This window comes from Mesoplodon bidens (assembly GCF_964165515.1).
Source record: "Mesoplodon bidens genome assembly, chromosome: 16".
Taxonomy (NCBI): domain Eukaryota; kingdom Metazoa; phylum Chordata; class Mammalia; order Artiodactyla; family Ziphiidae; genus Mesoplodon; species Mesoplodon bidens.
In genome coordinates, this window is record NC_138173.1 from 12,126,461 (window position 1) to 12,141,366 (window position 14,906).

General features: G+C 38.0%; 1 protein-coding gene across 3 annotated transcripts in view; it reads left to right on the plus strand.

Moving 5' to 3' along the window:
* The window catches only part of MTFR1 (mitochondrial fission regulator 1), a 63,439-nt gene that overhangs the window by 27,387 nt on the left and 21,146 nt on the right, over positions 1-14,906 (plus strand). For all 3 annotated transcript variants that reach the window (XM_081258219.1, XM_081258220.1, XM_081258221.1), the window contains one exon: positions 2,191-2,306. In XM_081258219.1, coding sequence (XP_081114345.1) covers positions 2,191-2,306 — 116 coding nt within the window. The remainder of the gene's footprint in view (positions 1-2,190; positions 2,307-14,906) is intronic.

Here is a 14,906-nt window from a genome sequence, read left to right on the forward strand (position 1 = left end):
ATGAACGAAAATATCTGGGAAGAAAACAGCAATTTTTGTAGCTTTTATGAGAAGGTAAGAAGTCTTAAGGTCAAAACTAGATTTTTATTTATCTTAAATATACCTTTCTTCCTACCAACTAGTAAGTGTATTGGAACAAAATTTTATTTTCTAAACAAAGAGTTAGGTAACCAAATTGATCTTCATGAACTAGCACCTTAAGGAAGGGACCATTCAGGTTTTACCTTTATGATTATTTGTCACTTGTACAAAATAGCCCATTAAATACTGTATCTTCTAGGAGCTTCCACAGAGCTTGGGGGACCTTCCTGTTCCCGAATCTCCATGTAACCCACTTAGAATCTCCATTTTATAATGTTATGGGGGTATTAATATACCGTTCTGTTCTTAGAAATGGATAGAAACAGAATATTGCCAGATTCGCAGGCTCTTGAGACCAGATGTGATGCCCAGTTCATTTATATTATTTAAGTTGTACAGGATACCAATTTACTGAAAACTATTTGTTTATTGACTTATTTAGATAAGTTTCTGAAACATATAAGGGAGAAGTAGAAAAATCTTCTTTTTGGTTTTTCTTTGATCATGTCTCTTGACAATGTACTTGCTGAAGCTTATACTTTTTTTCTCTTCTGACCACAGTTACTCCACTGTGTGCCTTAAAACACTGGTATTTTAAAAGCTTTTTCATGTTAATTCCGTTATTAGTTTTTTTGTTTTTGTTTTTGCCCAGGATTAAGTTCTTAAATCTCTACTCTTCTAATATACTTGTTTTCTTTCTTGCCTATACCCCCTTCCTTCCCAAAAGCCATAATTTAAGGCATTTTAAATACTTGATATTCTTAGTATCTTGTTAAAGTGTCAGTTTTCTAATACTACTCTATGAAGTTGATCATGTTGGGTAATTATGATATCTGAATGAGTGCACATACCAGTAGCCAGTATGTTTAGTTAAAATTTTATTCTTAATAGTAAAGATATATTATTTAAAAATTAAAGATATATTATTTAAAAATTTTAACCATATTAGTATTATGTGTTTGTATGGTATATTTTACAGTTGAGGAACAAGTTTTTTTTTTGCGGTATGCGGGCCTCTCACTGTCGTGGCCTCTCCCGTTGCGGAGCACGGGCTCCGGACGCGCAGGCTCAGCGGCCATGGCTCATGGGCCCAGCCGCTCCGCGGCATGTGGGATCTTCCCGGACCAGGGCACGAACACATGTCCCCTGCATCAGCAGGCGGACTCTCAACCACTGCGCCACCAGGGAAGCCCGGAACAAGTATTATTTAAGTGTAGTTTCCAAAAGCTTCATCTGGCAATGATAATAGTAAGAAGGTTCAAACAAAGCATGGGTTACTGTAGAAGCTTTCTGATAAATACATGTAAATCTCTTTGGCCTCTTAAACGTTTTTCTTCAATTAAAAAGTCTGCATTTTCTTTTTTATTTAAACCTTACTTCAACTTGTAGGAAGTATTACATTAATCTGATAACTATTATTCATTGGCCATCTGGCTCTGAGGCATTATCCGTATAACAAAACTTAAATTTAATTCAATTAAGTTATTTTTCCATTTTTTGAAGGTCAGTTTCAGAACTTGCATGCTTTTTCTTTGTTATATTTATTTCAGCATATTCTGTTCCTTCATCTAGGTGTTTAAGGTTAGCTAGAGAATTCTGTTCTACTGCTATTTGTATTTTTGGTTCTTTAATATAGTTAATACTTTAATTTAAAAATCAGGAGATCTAATGATATTTGAAAATGTATTTTCATTATTATAACAGTGTATCTATATAATATCCCTTTTAAAATATTCCCAGATTTAGCACAAATTGGCCACTGTACTTTTTACTAAATCTCTTCAGAAAAGAACTGATTTATAATGTTTAAATTCTAAAAATTTTCTTAATGTTTTAGGATGAACAGAGGTTTTTGTTTTTTTTAATGAGTCTCATTTGACCTGTAAAATAAAAATTGAAGGAGTTAAATTATAATTCAGAGATTGCATGTACTATTAAACAACAGTATGACATAACTAAAGGTCTCTTTCATGGAGACCTTCAATGGAAATGCTAGAAACTGTCCATGTGTTTGTAATGCTAGAGCTGCTGATTTTCCTTAGGTGAGAAAATGTTTTATTCTACCATTGTGGTGGTAGATGAAGAACTTTCCCTATTTGTAACTTACAGCTTACCAGCCCTACAACAGAATGGAGCCCCAGACAGCCAGGAGGGGATGCAGTGGTGTCTTTTGCTGATGTTGGATGGGTAGCCAAAGAAGAAGGAGAGTGTTCAACAAGACGAAGGTTAGTCTGGATGGCTATCAGAGCTGAGCTGCGGTATTTAGTATTTTAAAATGATACATTTACAGTATTTCCTTTTATTAGCCTAATTTGATCTCTAGTAACCCAGTTCTTTTCTTTTTTTTTTTTTTTTGAGCGGTCATCTTTTCTGTTCATTTTAAACACTCAGCTGGTATTTGTAAAGTTCTTAGAGACCTGTAACTGTGTCCTAGTCCTTAAGAATTACAGAATTCCTTGCCCTTAGGAAGTTTACATTCTAAAATGAGAAATCAGAAAGACCTATCATAAATACGTTTAGATAAGTAAGTAATTCTAATGGTCTTATTGAGGCAGAGGAATCACTGTGGATCATATTAGGAAATTTGTACAGTCAAGATAGTCTTTTTTTTAATAGATCGTTATTGGAGTATAATTGCTTCACAATACCGTGTTAGTTTCTGTTGTACAGCAAAGTGAATCAGCCATTTGCATACATACGTCCCCACATCCCCTCCCTCTTGCGTCTCCCTCCCACCCTCCCTATCCCACCCCTCCAGGCCATCACAGAGCACCGAGCTGATCTCCCTGTGCTATGCGGCTGCTTCCCACCAGTGAACTATTATACGTTCGGTCGTGTACAGTCTATATATGTGGATGCTGCGCTCACTTCGCCCCAGCTCACCCTTCCCCCGCCCCGTGTCCTCAGGTCCATTCTCTACGTCTGCGTCTTTATTCCTGTCCTGCCCCTAGGTTCTTCAGTACCCTTTTTTTTTTTTAGATTCCATATACGTGTTAGCATATGGTATTTGTTTTTCTCTTTCTGACTTACTTCACTCTGTATGACAGACTCTAGATTCATCCACCTCACTACAAATAACTCAATTTCGTTTTTTTTATGGGTGAGTAATATTCCATTGTATATATGTGCCACATCTTCTTTATCCATTCATCTGTGGATGGACACTTAGGTTGGTTCCATGTCCTGGCTTCAGGATGAGTTTTGATTCAAAGGAGACAGTATGCAAGAGTTAGAGAAGTGCTTTCATTTATTTGATAGAGCCTGAGTAAATTACTGACTACTCTTCAATCTAATAAACACCTATTCAGCTTATTCAGCTCTTCTTATTAGGCATGAAGGATACATAGATAAAATAAGACACCGTCCCAGCTTTCCAGGAATACTTGGAAATACTTGCTAGAGGAGATTACAAAAGGAAATCAATAACAGCGATCCTGGAAAGACTACTATGTAAATACAGAAGCCACTGTGGGGTGAGAGGTTCAGCAAGGCTTCTCGGGGGGAGGGGCTGGTAGAGCCGAGTGCTGAGGGGCAGTAGGAGCCGCTCAACCAGGAAGGCTGTATTCCAGGTACAGTGAATGTGCTTAAAGGTACTCATCAGGAGACCACATGGCATGTTCAGGAAACTCCAAATGGCTCCATGAGGCTAGAGAGTAGCAGAGAAGGCTAAGCTGTAGGAGGTGAATATGGAAAGTAGGTCGAGGTTTAAAGGTCATACATGTTAGGCTAAGAAGTTTACACTTTTTTCCTGAAAGCACTGTAGAGCGATGGAAGCAATGTAAGCATCCTAGGAATAATACCAAATTTGTATTTTAGTTAGATTTCCTTGTAAACAGTGTAAAGAATAGAAGGGAGCCAAGTCAGGAAATAGGCTAAATAAGAGATGATAAGAGTGTGACTAAATTAAGAAACCGACAGAAGGCATGGAGAAAAAGGACAAAATCAAGAGATACTCAGAAGAATTTCAAACTTTTTTAAGAAACTTTTTGGGTATTGGGGTTGAGAAAGGAAGAGTCTAGGATAACTCCCAGGTTTCTGGCTAGGATATGAGAATCATGGAACAATTAATAAGAATATAGGAAAACAGATTTCTTTCTGGAGGGTGGGAGTAAGAGGTAGCCCATTGTGGAATATGCTGTGTTTGAGCTTCCTGTGGGACGTTGACATTGCTCTGGAGACAGTTTGTGTAGCTAGATATTGATAAAGAGTGCCTGCACTTCAACATGTGGATAGAATGGCTGGTACCCAGAGTACTCAAGGAGCATGTATAAGACATGAAGAGCATGTGTATCCTGGATAAAGCTGGCATTTGGGAGTAAATCAGGAGGAAAAGAAAAAGAAAAGAGAAAGAAGGGACTCCCCTACCTGCCAGAAGTAGCTCGAGAGGCAGAAGGAGAACCAGCAGAGAGTGTTGTCGTGGAAGCAGAGGTAGGAGAGCTTCAGGGAAGGAAAGTAAACTTCCATCGGTGTCAGGTACTTAGAGGCTGGGTAAACCAAAAACCTAGCAAGTTTCCATTTTGTTTTGCAGTTGAAAGATTATCATTGACTTTAGCTAGAGAGTAATTTCATTTGAGTGGTATTAGCTGAATAAAATAAGAATGAAGTAATCCAAGAGCAAAGAAGGAACTTGATTTGAATGACAAGTAGGAGTGAGGACATAGCAGTAGATGAACAGACCAGATTATTGCAGGATGAGCAGGTAAAGAGCCTTTTTTTTTTTTCCTAAGTCTTTATTGAATTTGTTGCAATACTGCTACTGTTTTATGTTTTGGTTTTTTGGCCGCAAGTCATGTGGGATCCTAGCTCCCCGACCAGGGATCAAACCCGCAACCCCTGCATTGGAAAAAAATATGGAACGCTTCACAAAGTTGCGTGTCATCCTTGCGCAGGGGCCACGCTAATCTTCTCTGTATCGTTCCAATTTTAGTATATGTGCTGCCGAAGCGAGCACAGCCTTTCTTTTTTAAGATGTTTATTTTATTTTTTTGATTAAACTTCTTGAGATAATTGTAGATTCTTCACATGCAGTTACAAGAAAGAATACAGAAGCATTTCCTGTACCCTTTACCCAGTTTTCTCCAGTGGTAACATCCTGCAAAACATGGTACACTATCACAACTAGGATATTGACACTGGTTAAATCAAGATGCAGAACATTTCCATTCTATAAGAACCCCTCCTGTGGCCCTGTTATGGCCACACCCACTTCACTTCCATCTCCAACCCCTCCTTAATGGCAATCACTTATCTGTTCTCCATTTTCACAATTTTGTCATTTCAAGATAGGTATATAAATTGAATCATACAATATACAACCTTTGGAGACTGGCTTTTTTCACTAAGCATAATCTCTAGTGATTCATCCAGATTGCTGTGTGTATCAGCAGTTCCTTCCCTTTTAGTACTGAGTAGTATTCCTTGGTATGGATGGACCACAGTTTGTTTAACTATGCACCAGTTGATGGACATCTGGATTGATTCGTTCTTGGCTTTTATAAGTAAAGTTAATGTAAATGTGTACAGGATTTTGAGCCAGCATAAGTTTTCATTTCTCTGGAATAAATGCCCATGAGGGCAATTGTTGGTTTATATGAGTCATAAGGTAGTTGCGTGTTTAGTTTTAAAGAAACTGACACACTGTTTTCCAGAATGGCTGTATTATTTTACATTCCCACCAGCAGTGTATGGCTAAGCCAGCTTCTCTGCTTCCTCACCAGCATTTGATGATGTTACTTTTTTCCTTTTTTTTTTTTTGCCATTCTAATAGGTGTGTATTGTGCATCTCATTTTAATTTGTGTTTCCTTATTGGCTAATAATGTTGAACATCGTTTCATATGTTTGCCATCTTCATATGCTTTCGAATAAAATGTCTCTTCACGTCTTTTGCCCGTTTTCTAATTTGGTTTTCTTTTGCGAGTTCTTTATATATGCTAGGTATGAGTCATTTTTCAGAGGTGTGGGTTTGTAAACATTTTCTCCCAAATGTAGGGCAAGTAGGACAAGTTAAATCTTATCTTTTCATCTATTTAACAGGGTCTTTCACAGAGCAAAAGTTTTATATTTTAATGCATTCATTTGTCCCTTTTACGGATCATGCTTTTGGTGTCAGTGTAAGAACTCTGTGCCTATGTTAGATGCTTTGGATTTTCTCCTGTTTTTGTTTTTTTCAAGTTTATAGTTTTATGTTTTACAATTAAGTCTCTGATTGTTTGTCTGGTTTTGGTGTCAGAGTAATACTAGCTTCAAAAAATGAAGCTATCTATTTTCTGAAGAGATTGTATAGAACTGGTGTTAATTCTTTAAACATCTATGAGAATTATCCAGTGAACCATCCGGACCTGTAGATTTCTTTTTGGTGAGATTTATCTATCTACCTATCTATCTATCTATCTGTCTATCTATCTATCTATTTATACATACAAAAAGGCATTTTATTTTAAACATAGCAGTGTATACCTGTCAATCCCAAACTCCCAGTCTATCCCTCCCTCCCACCCTTCCCCACTGATAACCGTAAGATCATTCTCTAAGTCTGTGAGTCTGTTTCTGCTTTATAAGTTCATTTTAGATTCCGCATATAAGCGATATGATATTATATTAAGTGAAGTAAGCCAGACAGAGAAAGACAAATATCATATCTGTCTCTGTCTGACTTACTTCACTTAGTATGATAATCTCCAGGTCCATCCATGTTGCTGCAAATGGCATTATTTTATTCTTTTTATGGCTGAGTAATATTCCATTGTATATATGTACCACATCTTCTTTATCCATTCATCTGTCGATGGACATTTAGGTTGCTTCCATGTCTTGGCCACTGTAAACAGTGCCTGCAGTGAACATTGGGGTGCGTGTATGTTTTTGTCTGGATATATGCCCAGGAGTGGGATTGCTGGATCTTATGGTAGCTCTATTTTTAGTTTTTTTAAGGAACCTCCATACTGTTCTCTATACTGGCTGTACCAATTTACATTCCCACCAACAGTGTAGATGGGTTCCCTTTTCTCCACACCCTCTCCAGCATTTATTGTTTGCAGATTTTTTGACTGATGGGCATTCTCACTGGTGTGAGGTGATATCTTATTGTAGTTTTGATTTGCATTTCTCTGATTAGTGATGTTTAGCATCTTTTCATGTGCTTCTTGGCCATCTGTATGTCTTCTTTGGAGAAATGTCTTCTTAGGTCTTCTGCCCATTTTTTGATTGGGTTGGGTGTTTTTTTGTATTTTGAGCTGCATGAACTGCTTGTATATTTTGGATACTACTCCCTTTCTGGTTGCTTCGTTTGCAAATATTTTCCCCCATTATGTGGGTTGTCTTTTTGTTTTGTTTATGGTTTCCTTTGCTGTACAAACACTTTTGAGTTTAATTAGGTTCCATTTGTTTATTTCTGTTTTTATTTCTGTTACTCTGGGAGACTGATTGAAAAAGATATTGCTGTGCAATTTATGTCAAAGGGTGTTGTGCCTATGTTTTCCTCTAAGAGTTTTATAGTGTCTGGCCTTACATTTAGGCCTTTAATCCATTTTGAGTTTATTTTTGTGTATGGTGTTAAAGAATGTTCTAATTTCATTGTTTTACATTTAACTATCTGGTTTTCCCAGTACCATTTATTGAAGAGACTTTTCTCCATTGTATAGTCTTGCCTCCTTTGTCATAGATTAATTGGCCATAGGTGGAATTGAGTTTTGGTGTGTTTTTAAAATTATGAGTTAAAGTTCCTTAGTAGAGTTATGTGACTGTCTTACGAATTTCATATTGGAAGAGATGTAGTAGTTTGTATTTTTCAATTAATTGTTCCATTTCATCTAACTGGTTAGATTTATGAGTATAGAATTGTTTGTAGTATTTCCTTATTATGCTTTTGATAGCTACGTGGCCTATAGTAATATATCCCATTTCATTCCTGATATTAGTAATTTATGCCTTCTCTTTTTAAAATATTTGTCAATTTTATTAATCTTTTCAAAGAACAAACTTTCTCTTTCATTGATTTTTCTTTTTGTCTTTTTTTGGTTTTCAATTTTACTGATTTCTGCTCCTGTCATTTTCTTCCTTCTGCTTACTTTGAGTTTATTTTGCTCTTTTTCTAGGTTCTTTGGCTGAGAATTGATATTATTAATTTGAGACTTTCTCTTTATTTTGATTTTTTGAATTTTATTTTATTTATATATTATACAGCAGGTTCTTATTAGTTATCCATTTTATACATATTAGTGTATATATGTCAATCCCAATCTCCCAATTCATCACACCACCACCCCAGTCTCTTATTGAAGAGACTTTCCTCCATTGTATATCCTTGCCTCCTTTGTCATAGATTAGTTGACCATAGGTGTGTGGGTTTATCTCTGGGCTTTCTATCCCGTGCCATTGATCTGTATTTCTGTTTTTGTGCCAGTACCATATTGTCTTGATTACTGTAGCTTTGTAGTATAGTCTGAAGTCAGGGAGTCTGATTCCTGCTCCCGTTTTTTTCCCTCAAGACCGCTTTGGCTATTCGGGGTCTTTTATGTCTCCATACAAATTTTAAGATTTTTTGTTCTAGTTCTATAAAAACATGCCATTGGTAATTTGATAGGGATTGCATTGAGTCTGTAGATTGCTTTGGGTAGTGTCGTCATTTTCTCAGTGTTCATTCTTCCAATCCAAGAAAATGTTATATCTCTCCATCTGTTTGTATCATCTTTAATTTCTTTCATCAGTGTCTTATAGTTTTCTGCATAAAGGTCTTTTGTCTCCCTAGGTATGTTTATTCCTAGGTATTTTATTCTTTTTGTTGCAGTGGTAAATGGGAGTGTTTTTCCTTAATTTCTCTTTCAGGTTTTTCATCATTAGTGTATAGGAATTCAAGAGATTTCTGTGCATTAATTTTGTATCCTGCAACTTTACCAAATGCCTTCATTAGCTCTAGTAGTTTTCTGGTGGCATCATTAGGATTCTCTATGTATAGTATCATGTCATCTGCAAACAGTGACAGTTTTACTTTTTCTTTTCTGATTTGGATTCCTTTTATTTCCTTTTCTTCTCTGATTGCTGTGGCTAGGACTTCCAAAACGATGTTGAATAATAGTGGTGAGAGTGGACATCCTTGTCTTATTCCTGATCTTAGAGGAAATGCTTTCAGTTTTTCACCATTGAGAATGATGTTTGCTGTGGGTTTGTCGTATATGGCCTTTATTATGTTGAGGTATGTTCCCTCTATGCCCACTGTCTGGAGAGTTTTTATCATAAACAGTTATTGAATTTTGTCAGAAGCTTTTTCTGCATTGAGATGGTCATATGGTTTTTATTCTTCAATTTGTTGATATGGTGTATCACATTGATTGATTTGCATATATTGAAGAATCCTTGCATCCCTGGGATAAACCCCACTTGATCATGGTGTGTGATCCTTTTAATGTGTTGTTGGATTCTGTTTGCTAGTATTTTGTTGAGGATTTTTGCATCTATATTCATCAGTGATATTGGTCTGTAATTTTTTTTTTGTAGTATCTGTGTCTGGTTTTGGTATCAGGGTGATGTTGGCCTCATAGAATGAGTTTGGGAGTGTTCCTTCCTCTGCAGTTTTTTGGAAGAGTTTGAGAAGGATGGGTGTTACCTCTTCTTTCAATCTTTGATAGAATTCACCTGTGAAGCCATCTGGTCCAGGACTTCTGTTTGTTGGAAGATTTTTAATCACACTTTCAACTTCATTACTTGTGATTAGTCTGTTCCTATTTTCTATTTCTTTCTGGTTCAGTCTTGGAAGGTTATACCTTTCTAAGAATTTGTCCATTTCTTCCAGGTTGTCTATTTTTATTGGCATAGAGTTGCTTGTAGTAGTCTCTTAGGATGCTTTGTATTTCTGCAGTGTCTGTTGTAACTTTGCCTTTTTCATTTCTAATTTTATTGATTTGAGTCCTCTCCCTCTTTTTTTGATGAGTCTGGCTAATGGTTTATCAATTTTGTTTATCTTCTCAAAGAACCAGCTTTTAGTTTTATTGATCTTTGCTATTGTTTTCTTTGTTTCTATTTCATTTATTTCTGCTCTGATCTTTATGATTTCTTTCCTTCTGCTAACTTTGGGTTTTGTGTGTTCTTCTTTCTCTGGTTCCTTTAGGTGTAAGGTTAGGTTGTTTATTTGAGTTTTTTCTTGTTTCTTAAAGTAAGCTTGTATTGCTATAAACTTCCCTCTTAGAACTGCTTTTGCTGCATCCCATAGGTTTTGGATCATCATGTTTTCATTGTCATTTGTCTCTAGGTATTTTTTGATTTCCTCTTTGATTTCTTCAGTGATCTCTTGGTTTTTTAGTACCATATTCTTTACCCTCCATGTGTTTGTGTTTTTTACATTTTTTTCCCCTGTAATTGATTTCTAATCTCAGAGCGTTGTGGTCAGAAAAGATGCTTGATATGATTTCAGTTTTCTTAAATTTACGGAGGCTTGACTTGTGACCCAAGATGTGATCTATCCTGGAGAATATTCTGTGCGCACCTGAGTGGAAAGTGTAATCTGCTGTTTTTGGATGGAATGTCCTATAAATATCAATTAAATCTGTCTGGTCTATTGTGTCATTTAAAGGTTGCCTATCTCCACTTCATTTAGTTGTTTTTCTGGGGTTTTATCTTGTTCCCTCATCTGGTACATAGCCCTCTGCTTTTTCATCTTGTCTGTCTTTCTGTGGATGTGGCTTTTGTTCCATAGGCTGCAGGATTATAGTTCTTCTTGCTTCTGCTGTCTGCCCTCTGGTGGATGAGGCTATCTAAGAGGCTTGTGCAAGTTTTCTGATGGGAGGGGCTGGTGGTGGGTAGAGCTGGCTGTTGCTCTGGTGGGCAGAGCTCAATAAAAGTTTAATCCACTTGTCTGCTGATGGGTGGAGCTGGGTTCCCTCCCTGTTGGTTGTTTGGCCTGAGGCGATCCAACATTGGAGTCTACCTAGGCTCTTTGGTGGGGCCAATGGCAGACTCTGGGAGGGCTCACGCCAAGGAGTACTTCCCAGAACTTCCGCTGCCCTTCCCAGAACTTCCGCTGCCGGTGTCCTTGTCCTCATGGCGAGACACAGCCACCCCCAACCTCTGCAGGAGACCCTCCAACAGTAGCAGGTAGGTCTGGTTCAGTCTCCCCTAGGGTCGCTGCTCCTTCCCCTGGTTCCTGATGCGCACACTACTTTGTGTGTGCTCCCTGAGTGGAGCCTTTGTTTCCCCCAGTCCTGTCGAAGTCCTGTAATCAAATCCTGCCAGCCTTAAAAGTCTGATTCTCTAGGAATTCCTCCTCCTGTTGCCAGACCCTCATGTTGGGAAGCTTGACATGGGGATCAGAATGTTCACTCCAGTGGGTGGACATCTGTGGAATAAGTGTTCCTGTTTGTGAGTCACCCACCCAGTAGTTATGGGATTTGATTTTATTGTGATTGTGCGCCGCCCCCTCCCGTCTCATTGTGGCTTCTCCTTTGTCTTTGGATGTGGGGTGTCTTTTCTGGTGAGTTCCAGAGTCTTCCTGTCGAAGACTTCCTGTTGACAGTCTTCCTGTCGATGACTGTTCAGCAGGTAGTTGTGATTCCGGTGCTCTTGCAATAGGGAGTGAGAGCACGTCCTTCTACGCCACCATCCTGAACCAAATCCTCTTTTTCTGATATAAGCATTTAGTGCTGTAAACTTCCTTCTCAACACTGCTTTTAGCTGCGTCCCACAAGTTTTGATATATTGTTATTTTAATTCAGTTCATTGTATTTTTAAATTTCCCTTGAGACAACTTCTTTTAACTGTTGAAGTTAGAGTTTGGTTGTTTGGTTTCCAAATGTTTGGAAATTTTGCTATGATTTTTTGGTTATTGAGTTCTAGCTTGATTCTGTTGTGGTCAGAGGATATAACACAGGTTTGGACTGTGTGTTCCCACTTACATGCAGATTTTTTTCTGTAGTAAGTACTATAGTCCTACACAGTTTGAGGTTGGTTGAATCTGCACGTGCAGAACTGTGGATACTGAGGAACTGCAGCTATAGAGGGCGGATCTAATTTATATGCAGATTTTGGACTGTGGGGAGGGTTGGAGCCCCTAACCCCTGTGTTGTTGAAGGGTGTATTTCCATTCTTTAAAAATTTGTTGAGTTTTTTTTTTAATGGCCCAAGGATATGGGCCGTTTTGGTTTATGTTCTGTGGGTACTAGAAAAGAATGTGTACTCTTGTTGTTGTTAGTGGAATGTCCTATAAATGTTAAATAGAACTTGTTGGTTGATGGTGTTGCTAAATTCTTCTGTATCATTCTTGATTTTCTGTTTGTTCTAACAGTTGTTGAAAAGGGGGTGTTGAAGTCTCCCACTGTATTTGTGGATTTGTGTATTTCTCCTTTCTTTTCTATCAGCTTTTGCTTTTCATATTTTGGAGGTCTGTTTGGTGCATACATATTTAGGATTGCTGTGTCTTTTATCTTTTTACTGTAATATAATGTCCCTTTCTGTCCCTGATAATTTTTTTGCTCTTAAGTCTACTTTATTTAATATTAATATAGTCAGAACTGGGTTGTTTTTTTTTTGGTTAATGTTTACATAATATATCTTTTTCTATTCTTTTACTTTCATCCTGCTGTTAGTATTTGCCTTATATTTTGAGATGCTTTTTTGTTGGGTGCATATATATTTACAGTTGTTGTATCTTCTTGGATTGATCCCTTGATTATTGTGTAGTGTCCTTCTTTGTCTCTTGTGACAGACTTTATGTTAAAGCCTATTTTGTCTAATAAGAGTATTTCTACTCCAGCTTTCTGTTGATTTCCATTTGCGTGGAATATCTTTTTCTGTCCCCTCACTTTTAGTCCATATGTGTCCCTAGGTCTGAGGTGGGTCTCTTGTAGACAGTATATTATACGGGTCTTGTTTTTGTATCCATTCAGCCAGTCTATGTCTTTTGGTTGGAGCTTTTAATCCATTTACATTTAAGGTAATTACTGATACATATGTTCTTATTGTCATCTTGTTGTTTTGGATTTGGTTTTGTAGGTCTTTTTTCTTCACTTCTTTTTTTTGTTCTCTTGTGATTTGATGACTATCTTCAGTGTTATGTTTGGATTCCTCTTTCTTTTTTGTGTGTATATCTATTGCAGATTTTTGGCTTGTGATTACTATGAGGGTTTGGTATAGCAAAACCTCATAGTATGTGTATACAAGACTGTTTTAAGTTCCTGCTCTCTTATTTCAAATGCATTACCAATATCCTGCATTTGTACTCTCCTCAAGATTACTAGCTTTGATATCAGATTTGTGTGTGGATGATTTCCTACCTTTATTGTATTTTTGCCTTTACTGGTGAGCTTTCCCATTCATAATTTTCTTGTTTGTTGTTGTGGCTTTTTCTTTTCCACCTATGGAAGTTCCTTTAGCATTTGTTGAAAAAGTGGTTTGGTGGTGCTGAATTCTGTTAGCTTTTGCTTGTCTGTAAAGCTTTTGATTTCTCTGTCGAATCTGAACAGGTGCCTTGCTGGGTAGAGTATTCTTGGTTGTAGGTTTTTCCCTTTCACCACTTTAAATATATTGTGCCACTTCCTTCTGGCCTGCAGTGTTTCTGCTGAAAAATCAGCTGATAACCTTATGGGGATTCCCTTGTATGTTATTTGTTGCTTTTCCCTCGTTGCTTTTAGTATTAATATTTTCTCTGTGTCTTTAATTTTTGTCAGTTTGAATAATATGTGTCTCGGTGTGTTCCCCCTTGGGTTTATCCCGTATGGGACTCTCTGTGCTTCCTGGACTTGGGTGACTGTTTCCTGTTCCATGTTAGGGAAGTTTTCAGCTTTATCTCTTCAAATATTTTCTTAGGCCCTTTCTCTCTCTCTTCTGGGACCTCTATAATGTGAATGTTGGTGTGTTTAATGTTGTCCCAGAGGTCTCTTAAACTGTCCTCATTTATTTTCATTCTTTTTTCTTTATTCTGCTCTGCAGCAGTGATTTCCACCATTCTGTCTTCCAGCTCACTTACCTGTTCTTCTCCCTCATTTATTCTGCTATTGATTTCTTCTGGTGTATTTGTGATTTCCATTCAATTGTTCAATTGTTTGTTTGTTCTTTACATCTTCTAGCTCTTTGTTAAGCATTTCTTGTATCTTCTGAGTCCGTGCCTCCATTCTTTTTCCGAGATCTTGGATCATCTTTACTATCGTTACTCTGAATTCTTTTCCAGGTAGATTGCCTATCTGCACTTAACTTAGTTGTTCTTTTGGGGTTTATCTTTTTTTTTGTCAAACTTTCTGTGTTTGCAGTCTCTGTTCTGCAGGCTGCAGGATAGTAGTTCCTCTTGCTTCTGGTGTCTGCCCCCTGGTGGGTGAGGCTGGTCTAGAGGCTTGTGCAGGCTTCCTGGTTGGAGGGACTGGTGCCTGCCCACTGGTGGGTTTGTCCCTCTCGTGGGTAGGGCCATGTCAAGGGGTGAGTTTAGATGTGGCTGTGGGGTCAGAGAGACTTAGGCAGCCTGTCTGCTGATGCATGTGGTATGTTTTCACCCTGTTGGTTGTTTGGTCTGAGGTGTCCCAGCACTGAAGCCTACAGGCTGTTGGATGGCCCAGGACTTGGTGTCAAAATGGCAGCCTCCAGGAGAACTCATGCTAATGAGTACTCCCTGGTACCTGTGTCACCGGTGTCCTTGACCCCACAGTGAGCTACATCCCTCCTCACCTCCCCAGGAGACCCTCTAAGACCAGCAGGTAGGTCTGGCCCAGGCTCCTCTGAAGTCACTGCTTTTTCCTTGGGTTCTGGTGCACACAAGACCTTGTGTGTGCCCTCCAAGAGTAGGATTTCTCTTTCCTCGAGTCCTGTGGAGTTCCTGTGATCAAGCCCTGCTGGGCTTCAAAGCGAAATC